Here is an 18,976-nt window from a genome sequence, read left to right as displayed (position 1 = left end):
AAGAGGGGTAATTGAAATGCCGTTAGTTAAGGGACTATTAACAAAGGTGTGGGCAGGATTAAGTGTGCACTCACAAGGGATGGAAAAGCAACATAGAGTTTGCAACAGCAGAAAGCTATTACTGACTGAGGACTGAAGGAGCAAGGGGCACGCTCACTTACAAAACCTGAAGAGGCTTGTAGCTGAACAACAGAATGGACCAGTATGACCTGTCCACAAATAGAGCAATTCAGTCATTGCCAAACCATGCCCTAGTAGGGAGTGGGTCCTGGGAATCAATACCTTGAGCTCTCTCCTCTCAAGCTCTGAGTTCCTGCAGAGGCCTCCTTTTGGTGAAGTAGCCTCATTGTAGAGTCCGGCCTCTAGAAACTGCTGGGAGGCGAGTTGAAGAATGGAGCCGGCAAATGGAGAATATTCAACACAAATAATTTAAGGATAATATTTGCCTTAAGAAATATATCATTGTTATTCCTTTGGGATGTGTTGGAGATGTCCACAAGACCTCCTGTTGATTTTTCTGAAGCCATGTGAGAAGCATTGTGTCTCTGTTTCTGGTTCTGTTTTTGTCTCTTTCTTGTGTATGTGTGTGTGTGTGTGTGTGTGTGTGTGTGTGTCTTTCAATCTTCTGTCTCTGTCTCTCTATACACACACAAACACACATCTATGATTTATCTAAGTAATATTTGTGCTTCTCCTGAAAACCTGTTATATTTTTCTCATGTGCATTGTAGATCATGTAACCACAGTCATGCATCACTTAATGACGGGGATATGTTTTGAGAAATGCATCATTGAGTAATTTCATCAATGTGCGATCATAGAGTGTACTTACACAAACCTAGAAGGTATAGCCTACTACACACCTAGGCTATATGGTACCAATCCTATGGGACCACCGTTGTTTACATGGTTCTTCAATGACCAAAACATTGTTAAGCAGTGCATGACTGTACAGGAAGGAAGATTAATAAGATAAATATAGAAAAATATTCTCTTATGACTTGAGCTACTTTATAAACTGTATTCCCTGACCCTCATACTAGAGAACAAGATTTGTTCTGAATTTGAAGATGTTAGTCATTTGTTTCAGTCTGTTGATTGTTTATTTGATTGGTTGATTTATTTATTTATAACAACTCGTGTTCATAATTATAATAGATAAAGATCCCCAAACTAGTCTCATATTTGGTAGAACTTCCGTTCAATCAGATACTTATACTCTAGCCAAAGCCTGTAAAGTAAATTTCAATTCATTTATATTCTTTTAAAAACAAATTAAAAGAATAAGATAACTAACTTGGAGAAAGGCATGATTTCTTTCCTAATTCCTTCTTCCACATCCCCTTCATTTGAAAAAAAATATATTCATGATTCAGCCAAAGATCCTTCATCAAACAAGTTCAGATTATGAATGCAACTTTTATTTGCCATTCTTATCTTTATTCAAATTATGGTCTGTGTTGATTCTTCAGAATGTAGCAAGGTAGGAACTAAGATAATGGCCCTTTTTGAATATCCCCAGACCTAGTGGGAATTAGATGACTCATCTCATTTTAGGGAGAAGGAACATTTTGCAAACTGTTACACTATGAGTCTAAGGTATTGCAAGCATTCATTACCTTTACTGGAAAACTTAGATATGAACTTAAAAATACATAGTTAAGTTCTAGAGGAAAGATTTTTTTAATGATAATGAATTATGCAGATTTTTTCATAGCCAGGCAATTGTCATATTGTTTTGGGGAAGTGAGTATCCTTTGTGCTCATACTTCTCCAGGCTGAGGAGTAGAGGTAGTGATTTGTCTTTGGTTTCTCCTTACTCTGTGTCTTTGACATTATTTTATATATCTTTCTTTAGTCATCCACCCTTTGTGATCCATTGTTCTCAGCCTGTATCCTTGATGCAACATTGTCATATTGCCCCTGTCACTCTGGGCTTGACACTGCTGTGCTTCTTCTGCCTATTTCATTGAAATATGTCTAGTCTACATCTCTTATTCTGCCAAGGAATATCTGTGCCTTCTAATAAAATCTAATTAACAAATTTATCTGTGTTCATGGGAATGTCCTAAATGACCCTTCTTACAAGTAATGCAGAGTTGTTAACAGAGGTCTTTGGAGAACACTAGCTATGAGTTCATCATGGATGCCATCACAATACACTTAGCGGAAGATATCTGGAAGAGAATGAGCTCAGAGTAACTATATGTGTGCAAAAATTGTTGTGAACAAAGAGTAGTGATTGGACAGGAAGCCAGTGAAAACACAAGTGTAACTGCTAACATACCTATCTGCTGGTGATGCTGAGACCTCCATTCCACATAGCCTTGTGAACAATTAGATCTCATGTGCCAGACCACCCAGCTAATAGAAAGTCTTTCTTGAGTGCAATCCTTCTAACCCGCTTGTCTCTGTCTCTGTGGCTCAAGAGGACCAGATCCTCGAGGACTTCCTGGGTAATCCAGAGCCATGGAGACTAGGAACAAGCAGGAAAGCCAGTTATAAGGAAGGGACACTTTCGCTGGCCACTGGTCATGGAACACCAGATCTAATGTGTTCATGAGATGGAGTTCCAGGAGGACAGCCACATCTGCAGCAGGCAGGCCAAGGAGTGGGACATTTCCAGGTAAGGGCACTTCCCCACTCCCTCATTCAGAGGAAACCTGAATACTTATGAGCAAACTGAATAAATATGAATCATAAGGAGATGTGCGCCTAGGATCCTGGAACAGAGAAACAATACAGGATGTGATTTAGTTAGTGAATGTATCCTTCTTCCCTTTTTATGTGTCAGGCTGTACTTTAACTTTCATTTTGGATATTTTCAACACTTTATCATGGAAATTTCAACGATTTGAAATTACCCTTGAAAGACTTTACAAATTCAATTTTGGGAAGAACTCTCATTCTTATAAATAAGATATATACTAAGATATTTCATATAAGACTAAATTTTGCTTATGAACGTAAAATACATTATGCACAAACACAAAATAATCACATTATTTAGTCAAATGTATGTGGTATGACTATAAATTAATGATTTTTGACTTCATTTTACACCTGAGTTGGTATTCCCTATAAAAGATCATTTATTCACCAGATTTGCCTGATTGAATTTTAATTGTTTTCAAATATAAAATACTTTTTAAAAGTCAAGATTTTCCATCATAGGTAATAAATGTGTCAATGTCTGTAAAGGCATTGCAAAGAAGATGTTCTTACAACATTTTACTTGAGGGCTACTTTGAAAGGGAAAACACTCAAGATGAGTATTTATATTCTATTTGATGTTGCTGTTGTTGTTATTTATTTTAAAAATCATTCAGATTAGTTTTTCGTCTCACTTAGAACAAATATAGTATTTCTCATTTTAGCTAATTGAGACAAATTTCTGATTGGGATTGAAAATCTTCTGTATACCAGATCTATCTAGATTTTTTCCATAACTATGACCTACATAATTTTGCAGTCTTTGGTCAGTTGTTTACAATAATCAAATTATGTTTTACTTCAATTTTGAACAACATTTATACCAATTTATCAAAAATGTGTATTGTCAGAATTCAACACTTTTTTCCAGATTAATTATAGTACTCACTATCATTTTTATCCACGCTAATCCTCTAGACAAATCTATTGATGGTTAATACCTGTATTTTCTTCTTTTTACTATTCATACTGCCAAATATGATAAGAATGCAAAATAAATCAGCTTAAACAAAACACTGTGAAAGTGAACAGGACACTGTTCTTTGAAGAATCAAGAGGCTCATTGATTTGGCCAAAGATTAATCCTAAACCAGTTGCATATTTGATTCACAGCTGCCTTGTTAACTCTGTTTAGAGAACTTTATGCTATGATTTTCACTGAGTTTCTAGGAAATTGTCAAGTGGGACTCAGCTGGTTGTGAAAGCTGCCAGATGTCTAGATAACATTGTTGAAGAAAATATGGCAGGATGACTGTATGAGAAGCTATGCTTGCCCTTCTACTGACATCTTCACTTTGACAGGCTACCGGGTTTCCTAGAGGAAGTGGTGGCTACTCAGTCATGTTAGAAATGTGAGATTCATGTAGCTGAATGTCTAACCCAGATGTGTCTAAGGACAGGTGCTTTGTATCACAAAGTTCTTCTTCCGTAGGTGATTTTCTCTAAGTCACATAAAAACTGGGTGAATTAATTTTAAGACAATACTCAGGGATGGTGTTTTTCAAGCCATTTCTAAAGCATTTCATCTATTCCAAAACTGGGCAAATTTGTTGAGACATTGTTTTCTCTTTTTATCATAAAGTGAATCGAAATTGATAAATACATTTTGCCCTGTGTGGGTCGGGGTGGGGGCTTGTGATATATTATGTAAATTTCCAAACATAGAATCTACAATGAAAGAAATAAAAACTATAAAGAAAAAATATAAACTTTCCCAATCTACAAGCAGCCTGGGGACATCATAGGCCCATTAATTAGCATCCTTACTATACCAAAAACTCAGTAGCCCCTCGTTTCCTTCAGTTTAATTCCTTCTTTGTTTTAAATGATCTCCAAATAAATAAGATTTAAAAAAATATTGTTAATAAGATTGAGACTGGCCCTTGGCCCACAACTGACAAACACAAAAACAAACCATTCATAGCTCTGTAGCAGAAGTCCCTTTGGGTGAAGTGAAATAACATGGAAGTCATGCATAAGACATAAATATTGTCTAGAATAAACTTTGCCTTTTAATTGATTATTGAATGTATTTTTAAATATGTAAAATAGAGTACGCTTAGGAAATTTATACTTATTTTGCACGTGTTAGTACTAATTAATAGAAAATAACAAATTATTCATAAATATCCAGCATCTTGATTATTTTTATTTTTCCAAGAATCCTCTTTCTGGGAAATTATTCACTTTCAAATTTATTCTCAAATTTTTTGTATATTTGTATATGTATGTATATTTGCATGTGTTTTACATATATACATACACATATATTTGTGTTTATATTTGAAAAAACAGGTGTGTGTATATACATAAGTAGAAATTAATATGATGTGACATCCTAAGAGTTTTTCATTTATTCTTGCATGTAAAATAACAAGTGTATGTTATTGGTACTATACAGGTTCTATGTCTGCAAAATTTACATTAAAATGTAAATTTTAATTTTGTTTCCAAACTAGAGAATACTATATCACAATGGTTAAATGGGTAAGCAATACCAAGACGGTGGTCAGATGGTTAAATCGACCTCAGAATATCTCCGTCCTCACAGTCTGTGAGACCACTACTGGTGCTTGCAGTAGAGTGAGTATAATTTACTTTCTTTTTATGCTTAAAATGAAGTAGTTTATGCTACCTTTCAAAGGGAAGTCAGGCAATCTTTTGTGCAAAGACTTTGATATTTAACTTCCAAAGGTAGTAGAAAAAGAGTCATTATGTTAGGAGTATATACTTCAATCCATAAAGCTTCCAAACTTTGAAGTAAGAATATAGAAGATAAACAGAAGAAAACAAATTGAGCTTTAAAAAAATGAATTCTTATGTATTACAGAAGGTAATCCAAGCCACGTTAATTATATTCTAAAACGTGAGCTTGCTCTACGTATTTTGACTTTGATTAACTTGTGGATATGGAATGCTTCTTTCCTATCTTCTTTAAACACATTCCAAAAGTTCAATTTTTTTTCTGTAGTTCAGATCAGTCTTCTAAAATAACAAACTGCGTCTCAGTCCTTAAATTAAGTAAAAACAGTAAGAAAAAATTGGTTCCTGAACCACTGTGTTTTGAAAGCAGGTTGTATTTTGATTTCTATAACCGGTTTTTATAAACTCTGCAATAAATTCTATATATGCCATTTTTAAGGTTCTTAGTAGAGGAAATACTGTAATAAGTTTACATTGTTATATTATATACTTGGTACTTGGTAAAGGAGTCTCGATTATTTAACAACAGAATTTTAAAACTTCTGCTTCTGGACAAGATGGAATAAATGTTACTAGACGAGCATCTCTGCTATAATCAACTATAAAACTGTACAAAACATATTAAACAACTATCTTCAGATGTTGGAAAACAGAAGGATCAGGACATAAATGATGAAATAAAGTAAATGCACAAGATGAGCCTATTTGTGACTTCCTATTGGTGATATTTTTGAGACCACAGTGCAAGGAGTCGGAGCCCAAGAAAAGCACAGTGGTACCACTAATCCAAGAAGGCAGCAAGAATCAGGATTTGAGGCTATTGTGGGCTGAAATTTGCAGCACAAGTACTACAGGATTTGGAGCTATAAAGAGAAGAATCTCAGCAATCTATATACAGGACCTCTTAAGGGTTTAACTCAATGCTTAGCTGTGCAAGTACTGGACATGCCACAGAGAGAGAGAAGCAAACAGAGAATCTGTGGGTTGCATAAAGCTTGGAGACTTTGGAGTTCTGCATTGCAAAAATAGAGTGCTCTCACTGAAAATCCTGTGAATTCAGCTCAGAGCCCGGAAAAAAATTGTATTAGAAATAGAGCTGTTCTAGGCTCCTTCAAATAAACCTTTAAATCAAACCTTGAAGGAATCCAGTTCATCTGCTTGTAAATTAGCTGCCTGCAAGAAGAAAGTTTACTTTTTTAAAAGAAAAATTAAAAAATTAACTCTCAAAAATGTAGCATTTATTATATCAATCAATAATCAAAACATACTATATATGTAGGGGGCCAGCCCAGTGGCACAGTGGTTAAGTGAGTGCGCCCTGCTGCGGTAGTCTGGAGTTCGCAGGTTTGGACCCGGGGCGTGCACCAATACACCACTTGTCAAGCCATGCTGTGGCGGCGTCCCATATAAAGTAGAGGAAGATGGACAGGGATGTTAGCCAGGGCCAATTTTCCTCAAGAAAAAAGAAGAGGATTGGCATCGGATGTTAGCTCAGAGCTGGTCCTCCTCACAAAAAAAAAAAAAAAAAAAGAACATACTATATATGTAGAGATATAGAAAATATAACCCACTTACATCCCCAAAAATAGTCCATAGAAGAAAACTTACACAGCGTAGAGATATAATAATTAACAGACACAGAATTTTCTTTAAAGCTATTAGAAAGATATTTAACAGGCAAAGAAAAGGCTGGCTCTAATTAAGAAAGAGATGAGAAATTTTAGTAAATAAATATAAATTATAAACACAAAACAATGTAATTTCAGAAACTGAAAAATAGAGTCTCTGAAATGAAAAGTTGGATGGGCTTAACAACAAATTGGACACTGTTGTAGTCAGGGAAATAGAAACAATCCAAATTGAAGTCCTGAGGGGGAAAAATTTATAAAAGCCTCAATTACCTGTAGAATAACATGAACCAGTATATATGTGAACTTATGTTCACAGAAGACAAGGTTTGAGATATTGAGGCAGGAAAACGTTACAAAATAATGACTTAAAATATCCCAAATTTGATGCAAAACCATTAACCCATATATCCAAGAAGTTAGCAAATCTAAAATAGGATAAAGACAAAGAAAAAATACCTAGGCACATAATACTCAAATTATTGCAAATCAAAGATTAAGAGAAAAAATTTTAAGAAGGCTGAGAGAAAAATAAATTACATAGGAGAATGTAATGATGAGAATTACAGTCTGTGTCTCATCAGAAACAATGTAAGCCAGAAAACAATGGAAGGACATTTTTAAAGGACAGAAAGGAATACAATGTCAAACTAGAAGTCTATATCCTGTGAAAATATATTTCAAAAATGAAGACAAAAAATATTTTTAGATAAATGAAAACTAAGATAATGTATCACACACCTGAAATGAAATTATTCATACTGAAAGAAATGACAGATGAAAACTCAGACTAAAGGAAGGAAAGAAAGGTACCACAAATGCTATGTGAGTAAAATAAAATACTTTCTAGTTTTTAATTTTTCTAAAAGGTAATTGATAAACAAACTAAAGCAATATATAGTAGAGATATTAATAGAGCCATTTCATAAAGATACAGTATCTATTGGTTAGGAAGATATAACAATTCTAAATACCCATGCATCTAATAGTAAAGCTTCAGAATACTTAAGCAAAAGCATAAGTGAGAGCTGACAAAATTAAGGAAGAAATAGAAACAATTATACTTGGAGACTTAAGTGTTCTTTTTAATGTACTTGATGAAATAAGTAATCAAAAAATCAGTAAGAATACAAAAGATTTGGGCAATACTATCAACAACTTAACTAAACTGATATTTAGAAGACATTTCATCCAACAACTTCAAAATAAACAATCTTTTGAAGTGCAAAGGGGATATTCCCAAGTCTAAAAGTACAAAAAATTGAAATCAAGCAGAATATATTATTTGACCACAAGGGAATTAAATTAGAAATCGGTAACTAAAAGATATTTGGGAAATCAACAAATATTTGGAGAATAAAAATGCTCCTAAATTACTCATAAGTCAAAGAACAAGTCTTGAGAGAAATTAAAAACTATGTTAAACTCACACGTAATGAAAATATAACATGTCAAAATATATGGATGAAGCAAAATGGTGCTTAAAATGAAATTTATATCTTTAAATGCTTAATATTAGAAAAAGAAAAAAGGTATTAAATCAATGATAAATCTCTAAATTATAAAGCTAGAGAAAGAAGTGCAAATTTAACTCAAAGTAATTAGAAGGAATGAAATAAAAATAAGAGCACAAATTAATAAAACACGAAACAATCTATAGAGAAAATCAATGAAGGCAAAAATTATTTCTTTAAAAGATAAATAAAATTGATAAATCCTTATTTATACTAATGAAGAAAAAAAAACCCCTCCAATCACCAATATCAAGAATGACAGGGGACATTGCTGTAGAGTTTATAGTTATTTAAATGTTAGTAAGGGAGTAGTATGCCAATAAATTCTCAAGTAGACATGAAAAAATTCTTTGAAAGACACAAATACCAAAACTAAAGTATGAAGAGAAAGAACACTTGAATAATTCTATACCAATTGGGGAAATTGAATTCATAATTAGAAATCTTCCCACAAAAAAAAAACCAGGATCCAGTGGCTTCCACGATGAGTTCTATCAGCAATTTAAGAAATAAAAGCAGTGACAAGATGGCAACATAGGTCATTCCAGGCTTCAGATCTCTCACAAGAAGACCAGCTAGCAACTATTCATAGACAAGACACCATTGTGAAAAGCCTAGAACTCCGGAATGAAACTGAAGCATCCTCTAGACCACAGAGACTGAGAAGAATCCCATTAGAAGGGTAAGAGGAGCAGGTACACTCTGACCACGTTGCCCCTCCCCCAGGCCAGCACAGTGCCACAACAAGAGGACCAACAGTTTCTCCAGTGAGAAAAAGAAAACCCAAGATGACCATCCAGCTCCCCCAGCATTGTGGGTCGCTTCCTGGGAGGCCCACTAGGGTCTCACATCCTGGATCATGGAGGAAATCTGCCAGGTTTATCCACGGGAGATCAGATTGTGATGGAGAAGGAGGACAGAGCTTATAGCAACCAGTGCTTGATCTTGGCAGACAGAGTTCATCCTCCAGTGGTACCAGAGTGGAAATTCAAACCAGTAGCTTTGCCATTGACAGTGGCCCCATGTGGTCAGAGAACTAAATATGTAGTCTGCCAGAGACAAGACCCCAAAGGTGAGCCTGGCCAGCACTGGAGCCTGTTCTGCAGCCCTGCCCAGGCAAGGAAGCTAATCGATAGCCCTGCCTACTGCTGAGTACAGCCATCAGCACTGCCCCACCAGGAAAGCTGGCCAGATCACCCAGGAAGCTGCGTATTCCAGCAACACTTGAGCAGAGAGCCCAGCCAGTGGCTTTCCCCTTCGGCAGAACAAATCCAACATCTCCGTCTGGCCAAGGAGCTTGGTGTGTAGTTTGTCTTGATTCAGTCTTTAAATGAAAAGCCTTGCCAACCTTGGGGCCTGTTCTGTGGCCCCACCCAGGCAGGGAAAATGATGGCCCCACTCACTGCTGAATACACTGCCTCCAGGGCTGCCCAAACAGGAAACCTAACCAGAGCCCAAACAGGAAACCTAACCAGAGCATCCAGGATGCTGTGTAACTCATCCTACATCCTCACTAACAGTGGCTCTTGAGTAGAGAGCCTGGCCAGTGGCTCTGCCCATCTGCAGAGCAAATTTGGTGGCCCATCTTGCCAAGGAACTCAGTGTGCAGTTCTGCCTGATTCAGTCCCCAAACAATGAGCTGTGCTGGGCTTGGGGCCCATTCTGCCACCCTGCTCAGGTAGGGAAGCTAATTCATAGTCCTGCCTACTGCTGAAGTTGCTACACAGTCCCACCCAACTAAGAAGCCTGAACAGAGAATCCAGGAAATAGTGGAGCCTATTCTATAGCCATGCTTGGGCAAAGAACCAAGCCAGTCCTAACTATTCTCTGTCAATGGCACCCTCCCCCACCTCAGAGCTCAGGCAGAAGTTTCACCCAAAAATAGACCCCAGTAGCAAGCCCCACCTTCTTAAGGACCCTACCAGCTGACCTGCTGACCTGTCTAGAACCCCTGACTAGTGAAGGACTGTCTCTGCCAAACCAAACCTGTAAAGTTTGGAAGAGGAGACCCCTTGCTCAAATGCCCAGATACCAATGTAAGGAACAAGGATTGCAAAATAGTCAGATAAGCATGACACCACCAAAGGAAATTAATACAGCTCCAGTAACTGAGCCTAAAGAAACAGAGACCTATTGAAGTTAAATTTTTATCAGCTTAAAAGTCAATGTTGTAAATATAAGATATTTTATGTAAACCTCATGGTAACCACAAATGAAAAACCTGTAGCAGTTACATAAGAGATTATAAAAAAGGAGTCAAAGCATACCACTACAAAAATTCATCAAATCACAAAAGAAGACAGCAAGACAAGAAGCAAGGAACAATAGATCTATAAAACAGTCAGAGAACAATTAAAAAAATGACAATAGTAACTCCTTAAATGGAAATGTATTAAATTCTCCAATCAAAAGAAATAGAATGGGGCCAGCCCAATGGTATAGTGGTTAAGTTTGCACGCTACTCTTTGGTGGCCCTGGGTTTGTGGGTTTGGATCCTGGACTTGGACCTGCACACTGCTCATCAAGCTATGCTGTGGCGGCATCCCACATACAAAATGGAGGAAGATTGGCACTGATGTTAGCTCAGGGACAATCTTCCTCAAGGAAAAAGAGGGAGATTGGCAATGGATGTTAGCTCAGGGCCAATCTTCCTCACAAAAAAAAAAAAAGAAAGAAAGAAATAGAATAGCTGAATGGATGGAAAAAAACAAGATCCAACAATATGTGGACTGAGAGTGAAGGGATGAAAAAAGATATTTCAAGCAAATAGTAAACAAAGAAAGCAGGGAAACTGTACTTATATCAGACAAAATAGACTTTAAGCTAAAAATGGCAATAAGAGACAAAAAAGGTCACTATATAAAGATAAAGAGGTCAATCCATCAAGAAGATATAACAGTTGTAAATATTATGCACCGAGCACCAGAGCACCTAAATATATAAAGCAAATACTATCAGAACTAAAAGGAGAAATAAACAGCAATACAATAATAGTTGGGAGACTTCGATGGTCTCAACAATAGGTAGAGCATCCAGAGGGAGAATTAAAGAAACAGTTCATTTTAACAACACTATAAACCAAATGGACCTAACAGACATAAACAGAACATTCCACCCTACAGCAGCAGAATACGCATTCTTCTCAAACACATATGGAACTGTTTCTAGGATAGGTCATATGTTATATGCGACAAAACAAATCTTAACAAATTGAAGACGATTGAAATCATACCATGTATCTTCTCTGACCACAATAGTATGAAACTAGACATCAATAACTGGAGGAGAATTGGAAAATTCACAAACACTTGGAAATTAAGCAATTCATTGGTTCAACAGCCAATGAATCAAAGAAGAAATTAAAGGAAAATAAAAAAATATCTTAAGCCCAAAAAAAAATGGAAACACGATATGCCAAAATTTATGGGAATCATTAAAAACAATTCTAAAAGAGAACTTTATAGCTGTTAACACATATGTCAAGAAAATGCAAATATCTCAAAAAAGCCACCTAACTTTACACCTCAAGGAACTAGAAAAAGAAGAACAAACTGAGCCTAAAATTAGCAGAAGGAAGGAAATAATAAAGATTAGACAGAAATAAATGAAATAGAGAACTGGAAAACAATAGAAACAATTAATAAAACCAAGAGCTGGTTCTTTGAAAAGATAAACAAAATTGACAAACTTTTAGCTAGACTGACCTAGAAAAAAAGACACAGGACTAAAACTTTATAAAAATTATAAATGAAAGAGGAGATATATCAACTGATACCACAGAAATACAAAGGTTCATCAGAGATTACTATGAACAATTATATGCCAACAAATTGGGCAACATAGAATAAATGGACAAATTCCTAGAAACATACCACCTGCCAAGACTGAGTCATGAAAAAATAGAAAATCTGAACAGACTAATTACTGGTAAGGAGACTGAATCAGTAATCAAAAAACGTCCCTGTAAAGAAAAGCCCAAGACTAGATGGCTTCACTAGTGAATATTTACAACTGTTTAAAGAAGAATTAACACCAATCCTTCTCAAACTCTTCCCAAAAATCAAAGATAAGGGGACACTCCCAAACTCATTTTATGAGGCCAGCATTACCCTAATACCAAAGCCAGATGAGAACAACACAGGAAAAGAAAACTACGGGCCAATATCCCTGATGAATATAGATGTAAAAATTCTCAACAAATACCATCAAACAGAATTCAGCAACACATTAAAAGAATCATATACACCATGATCAAGTGAGATTCATCCCTCGGTATGCAAGGATGTTCAACGTGTGCAAAACAATAAAAATGTTATACCACATTAGCAGAATGAAACATAAAATTTATCTCAATGGATGCAGAAAAAGAATTTGACAAAATTCAACATCCATTTATAATAAAAATACTCAACAAAGTGAATAAAGAACATACCTCAACGTAATAAAGTCCATACATGACAAAACCACAGCTAACTTCATACTCAATGGTGAAAAGTTGAAAGCTTTTCCTCTAAGTTCAGGAACAAGATAAGGGTTCCCACTCTCACTCCTATTCAACATAGTACTGGAAGTCACAACCAGAGCAATCAGAGAAGAAAAAAAAGTAAAAGGCATCACAATTGGAAAGGAAGAAGTAAAACTGTCTCTATTTGCAGGTTACATGATTTTTGTATATAGAAAGTACTAAAGACCACCAAAAACCTTTAGATCTAGTCAATGAATTCAGCGAAGTTGCAAGATACAAAATCAACGTACAAAAATCAGTAGTGTTTCTGTACACTAACAACAAATTATTTGAAAATGATTCCATTTACAAGAGCATCTAAAACAATAAAATACTTAGAAATGAATTTAACTTCGGAGGTGAAAGATATGAACGCTGAGAACTATATGACATTGATGAAAAAAATAGAAGACACAAAAAAATGGAAAGATATCCTGTGTTCATGGATTGCAAAAATTAATATTGTTGGAATGTCCATACTACCCAAGGCCATCTGCAGATTCAATGCAATCCCTATCAAGATTCCAAAGGCACTTTTTACAGACATAGAAATAAGAATCCTGAAATTTGTATGGAACCAGAAAAGACTCTGAATAGCCTACGCAATCATGAGAAAGAAGAACAAAATTGAAGACATCACACCGTTGGATTTCAAACTACATTACAAAGATATAGTAGTTAAAACATTATGACACTGGCATAAAAATAGACACATAGGCCCATGGAACAGCATAGGAGCCCAGAAATAATACGGTCACATATATGGTCAATAAATATTTGATAAGGGAGCCAAGAACATCCAATGGGAAAAGGATAGTCTCTTCAACAAATGGTTTGGGGTAAACTGGATAATTATATGCAGAAAAATGAAATTGGACCCATATCTTACACGACTCACAGAATTTAACTCGAAATGGATTAAAGACTTAAATATAAGACCTGAAATCATAAAACTCCTGGAAGAAAACATAGGGGAAAAGCTTCTTGATTTGGTCCTGGCAATGAATTTTTGGATATGACACCTAAAGCACAAGCAGCAAAATCAAAAATAAACTACATCAAACCACAAAGCTGCTGCACAGTAAAAGAAACAGTCAGCAAAGTGAAAAGTCAACCTATGGAATGGAAGAAAATATTTGCACATCATATACCTGATAAGCGGTTAATATCCAAAATATAAAGAGCTCATATAACTCAATGGCAAGAAAAAATATATTTCTGTATACTCACAATATTATGATGGAAAATAAAAATACCATTAAAATCTTTAAAACATTAAATACATAGGGATAAATTTAACAAATAATGTGCAAAATTTCAATATTGAAAACTACAACATTGCTGAAAGGCATTAAAGGAGACCTAAATAAATAGAATTTATTTCTTGAATTGAAAAGCTTGATATAATAGATGTCAGTTCTACTCAAATTGAACTATAGTTTCAATACAATACCAATTAAAATCCCAGCAGACTTCTTTTGGTAGAAACAGACCAGCTGGTTCTGCAATGTATGTGGAAATGCAAAAGATCTGATGAGCCAAAACAATCTTGTAAAAAAAAAATGTTGGAGGAGTCGCACTAAACGATTTCAACAATAACTAGAAAGCCACAAAAACTCAGAGATTGTAGTGGAGGCACGAAGACATGTAAATAGATCGATTGAACTGAGTAGAGTTTCCAGAAATAGATCCATATTTATATAATCAATTGATTTTCAACATAGGTGCCAAAACAATTCAGTGGAGGAAAATGGTGCTGGAACAATCAATAACCAAGTGAAAAATACAAGGATGGTTGACATCTATCTCATATACTATTCTAAAATTAATTTTAAATAAATTACAGCCCTAAATCTAAGGGCTAATACTGTCAATCTTCTAGATGAAGATGTGGGATATAACTTCACTATATTGAATAGGCAAAAAATCATTTATCTTAAAGAAAAAATCAATATATTAGGCATCATCAAAATTAGAAACTTCTCATCAAAGTCACTGTTAGGAAATTGAACAGCTAACCACAGACTGGGAAAAAATATTCTGCAAAATGTGTATCTGACAAAGAAATATATATAACTCAATAATAAAAGACAATCCAATAAAAAAGTCAAAATGTGAAAAGATTCTTTTAAGGAAGTAATAAATGCAGGAAAAAGTATTCAGCATCATTAGACATTAGGAAAATATAGATTAAGTCATAATGAGGTAACACTATCTCATAAATGAACTACCCCATTAAAATGACTAAAATTAAAACAACAACAACAAAAAGGGTGACTATTAGCTGTTGATGAAGATGTGGAGAGTTGCAATTCCCATTCTTTGTGGGTAGAAGTATAAAGTGATACAACTACTTTAAAAAATGATTTTGCAGTTTCAAATAAAGTTAAACACATATATAAACATATTTTATATATATATATGAATTATATATATACCCACTAACCTTATGTGCCTTGACATTTGCACAAGAAATAGAAACCTGTGTCCACCAAAGAATTTTTAAAAATATCTTTAGAGAAACTTTATTCACAATAGCTAAAAACTGGAAACTATCCAAATGTATATTAGCAAGGAATGGATGAACAAAATGAGGCCTATCTATACAATGGAATTCTACTCAGCAATTTAAAAAGAAAGAGAATACTGATATACTCAGCAATATGAGTGGAACTCAAAAACATGTGGTGTGAAAGAAACCCCACACAAAAGAGTACATAATACATGATTTCAATAATCTGAATTGCTAAAACAGGCAGCACTAATCCATGGGGAAAGAGTTCAGAAGAGTGGTTGCCTTTTTGGAACTTCTGGGAATGGCCGTGAGGAAACGGGTGAGGAAAAGGAAAGGTCTTATATTTGATAGAATGTTAATAAATTTGTGAAAAATCATCACATACACTTAAGATCTGTACGTTTCACTATATGCAGATTATACTTCAATGTTTTTAAAACATAGTTTTTAAATGGCCTATAAAAGAGAGAAGTATGGAGGAAAAAATTTCTCTTTGATTGGAATCACATGGAAATGGACAGATGAGTCAGCCATTTACTTATTGGGTTTGACTGATACTCTTCACATTTAGTTTGTATTGTTAGAAAATTTATTTCCATCATCCTCTTTCATCTGGCCAGCTTATAAACTGACTAGGATTTCACCATTTATTTGTTAAAGTGTTCTGGGTGGTTTCTTATTGAGCTGATTATTCTGATGTCTAAAAATTGGCATATGTATATTCTAGTTAGAGAAAGCCTGTGATCTTCTCTTTATAACGATAATCTGTATAGGTAACTGCATTGATATATTAAAATGCTTCAATAGAAAATAGATATAGGAACTCTATCATATTCTTGATTTGATACCTTATTGATATTCTACCATATTTCTATTCCATTTATGAAGTTAAAAAGATTTTACTTTCTGTTAAAATTGAAGTAACAAGACAAATAATTGCATGTGAAATTTTGGACTCTCATGGATTCTAACAAAACTTAGTGATACTAATGAGCAGTAGCATCAATATGTTTTTTGTGTCTGTGTTGTATAGACATCAAGGATGGTCACTGCTGAGGTGTGAATTGAAAATCAAGGAATGATTTAGTTAGATGTTTCCCTGATGTCTACATATAGAGAAAATTTATGTAAAAAAAAAAGATCCAGAAAAGAGAAAGTGGTCAATTGTAATGTAATAATAATATGGCTTTAAAAAGGAAAACTGGTTTCTTCATTTGATACTTTTACTATAGAATCATTTTTTTCCAGAAAACTACAAGATATTCCAAAAATTACTACATGTAAAGTTATTACTAAAACTATTACTTTTAGTTTTTAGCCTAATTTTAGACTAAAATTTATTTTATCTGCGTACATTTAACTGGAGATTAAATTAGTCTAATTTTGCTTTCTGAAATATAATTTTTGTTCTATCCTTTGCAAGATTAAAGAAATATAAAATTTTGTCATTTCAAATTTTTAATTCTTTCTCCCAAAGGAAAAAAAATAACTATGATGAAGAGTAATTGAATGTTGACAGAATGTTCACCTTTTAATTTTATTCATGGCTGTTTGCCCAGTTCTTTTGAAGGACCTAATATTTTTGTTCCTGACAATGCTTAGAGGTGAAAAGAGACAATGTTTAGTGGTTCAGAACAGTTTGAATGAGGTAATCAAACAGAGCTGGAAAATGATCTTCTATCCCTAGTGACGTACTACTGGGAATTCTGAGGGAGTTCACTGAAGAAAAGACTTTGTAATTAAATTATCATTTAATCCCAATTCTCTACTTATTCATTCAGTTTAAATCAATAATGACAATGGGCTCTCTCGTGGTATTTCACCAGCAAAGACAGAAAAAAAATGCTTGAAGGATAACAATGTAAAAAAAGTTAAATTGATGCATGCTCATTTTGGTCTTTAGATGCTTCATGGAGCTAATTGTTTTGTTTCAGAAATACGAGATGACATCAGATACATGGCTCTCTAAACAGGTATAGTATATGTGGTCTCTTTATGTCACATTTTGGCCATTGTGCCCAACAAATTCACCCATTTGTTATGTATAACTTTCTCTCAAAAGCTATTTCAGTAATATGACTTTAAGGCTTTGGTATGTTTGACTAAGTGAGTCTTTTCCATTAAAGTATTTATGACTTGGGCTTTTTGTGACAACATTGGTGAAAAGATTACTTTTGGTTTTAATAGGACATAAGTTGCAAAATAACCACCAGGATCCATTTTCAGGATCATTCATATAAGTAAACTCGTGTGTAGATGCAAGAGAAAAATTTGTGACCTGTAAAACTAGAAACCATCAGCATTGCTCAAATTGCCCAGAAAATTGACCAAACCTCCACGTAAATTGATTATGTGGAGATTATTCAGATGAACACTTCTTTCTTTAGATATATCCTAGCTCTTCATGTTAGTTTGTGACATAAACGTTGCTGGAATACAGGCGATCACAATAGAATAACTACCAAACATCTCCACAACATGGTCTCATACTGGACATTTTAGGACGCACAAGTGGATTATCCAAATACAGCTGAACCCATTTTATTACTAACTCATCATTACTTTTCACAATGGGAAGAGTTTTGTTTGGTTTGTTTGGTTGTGATTTGTTTTGTTCTTTGCAGTTATCCTTTATTTTATATTCTCTGCCTAGGTGTCGTGCGCCCCTGGGGTTTCAATTACCACTCATGTATTGAGACCTCCAAATGTATAGCCCAGGCAACCCACTTCTCTGAGTTCTGAAACATCCAAATTCATGCTTGGCATCTCCTCCTAAATTTTTAGAAGTAACTGCACGGTCCACAGGTCCAAACTGAACATATCCCTCTTCTAGTTAGTTTTATATCTTCTTATCATAGGAGTCAAGGCCATACTTATCCATCCAGCTATTAAAATCATAAACCTAGTGGTCATTCTTGAACTTTTTCTCATCTTTATCTGCATATATTATTCATCACCAAGTTCTTTGATTTTACTTTCAAAGATCTCAAGTCAATTTACTTTTCTCCAGTTCACAAACACCGCGCAGGATCAAACTACAGGGGCTGCAGTTCCTCCTCATCTGGTGAACTCTTAACGCCTTAGGCACCGGCCAGTCTGCTCGTTCTCCACACTGCAGGCTGGCTGAGTGACCTTTTCGAGATATGTATTTGATTGTCACTACCCACATCACCCTCACACTCCACTCTTATGACTAGAACAATTTTTATCTATCCTTTTGTTCTACAGATAGGGACCAACATTCTTTAAGGGTCTACAAGGAATTAAATTGAAAACTTTTCCAGCTGTATGCGATACCATCCTTTCACCAGTTTTCTCCATTCTAGGCACATTAGCACTCATATTCACAGGGCCTTTGTATGAACTGTTCCTCCTGAACAGAATTCTCTCAACTACTTTC

General features: G+C 34.8%; 1 protein-coding gene across 4 annotated transcripts in view; it reads left to right on the top strand.

The window, feature by feature from the left end:
• The window catches only part of DPP10 (dipeptidyl peptidase like 10), an 802,065-nt gene that overhangs the window by 708,396 nt on the left and 74,693 nt on the right, over positions 1-18,976 (top strand). For all 4 annotated transcript variants that reach the window (XM_058548842.1, XM_058548839.1, XM_058548841.1 and 1 more), the window contains 2 exons: positions 5,172-5,295; positions 17,511-17,549. In XM_058548842.1, coding sequence (XP_058404825.1) covers positions 5,172-5,295; positions 17,511-17,549 — 163 coding nt within the window. The remainder of the gene's footprint in view (positions 1-5,171; positions 5,296-17,510; positions 17,550-18,976) is intronic.

The sequence above is a fragment of the Diceros bicornis genome, chromosome 10 (genome assembly GCF_020826845.1).
Source record: "Diceros bicornis minor isolate mBicDic1 chromosome 10, mDicBic1.mat.cur, whole genome shotgun sequence".
NCBI lineage: Eukaryota > Metazoa > Chordata > Mammalia > Perissodactyla > Rhinocerotidae > Diceros > Diceros bicornis.
Note: the sequence above shows the minus strand (reverse complement) of the source record. Positions and strands in the feature narration are given on the sequence as shown.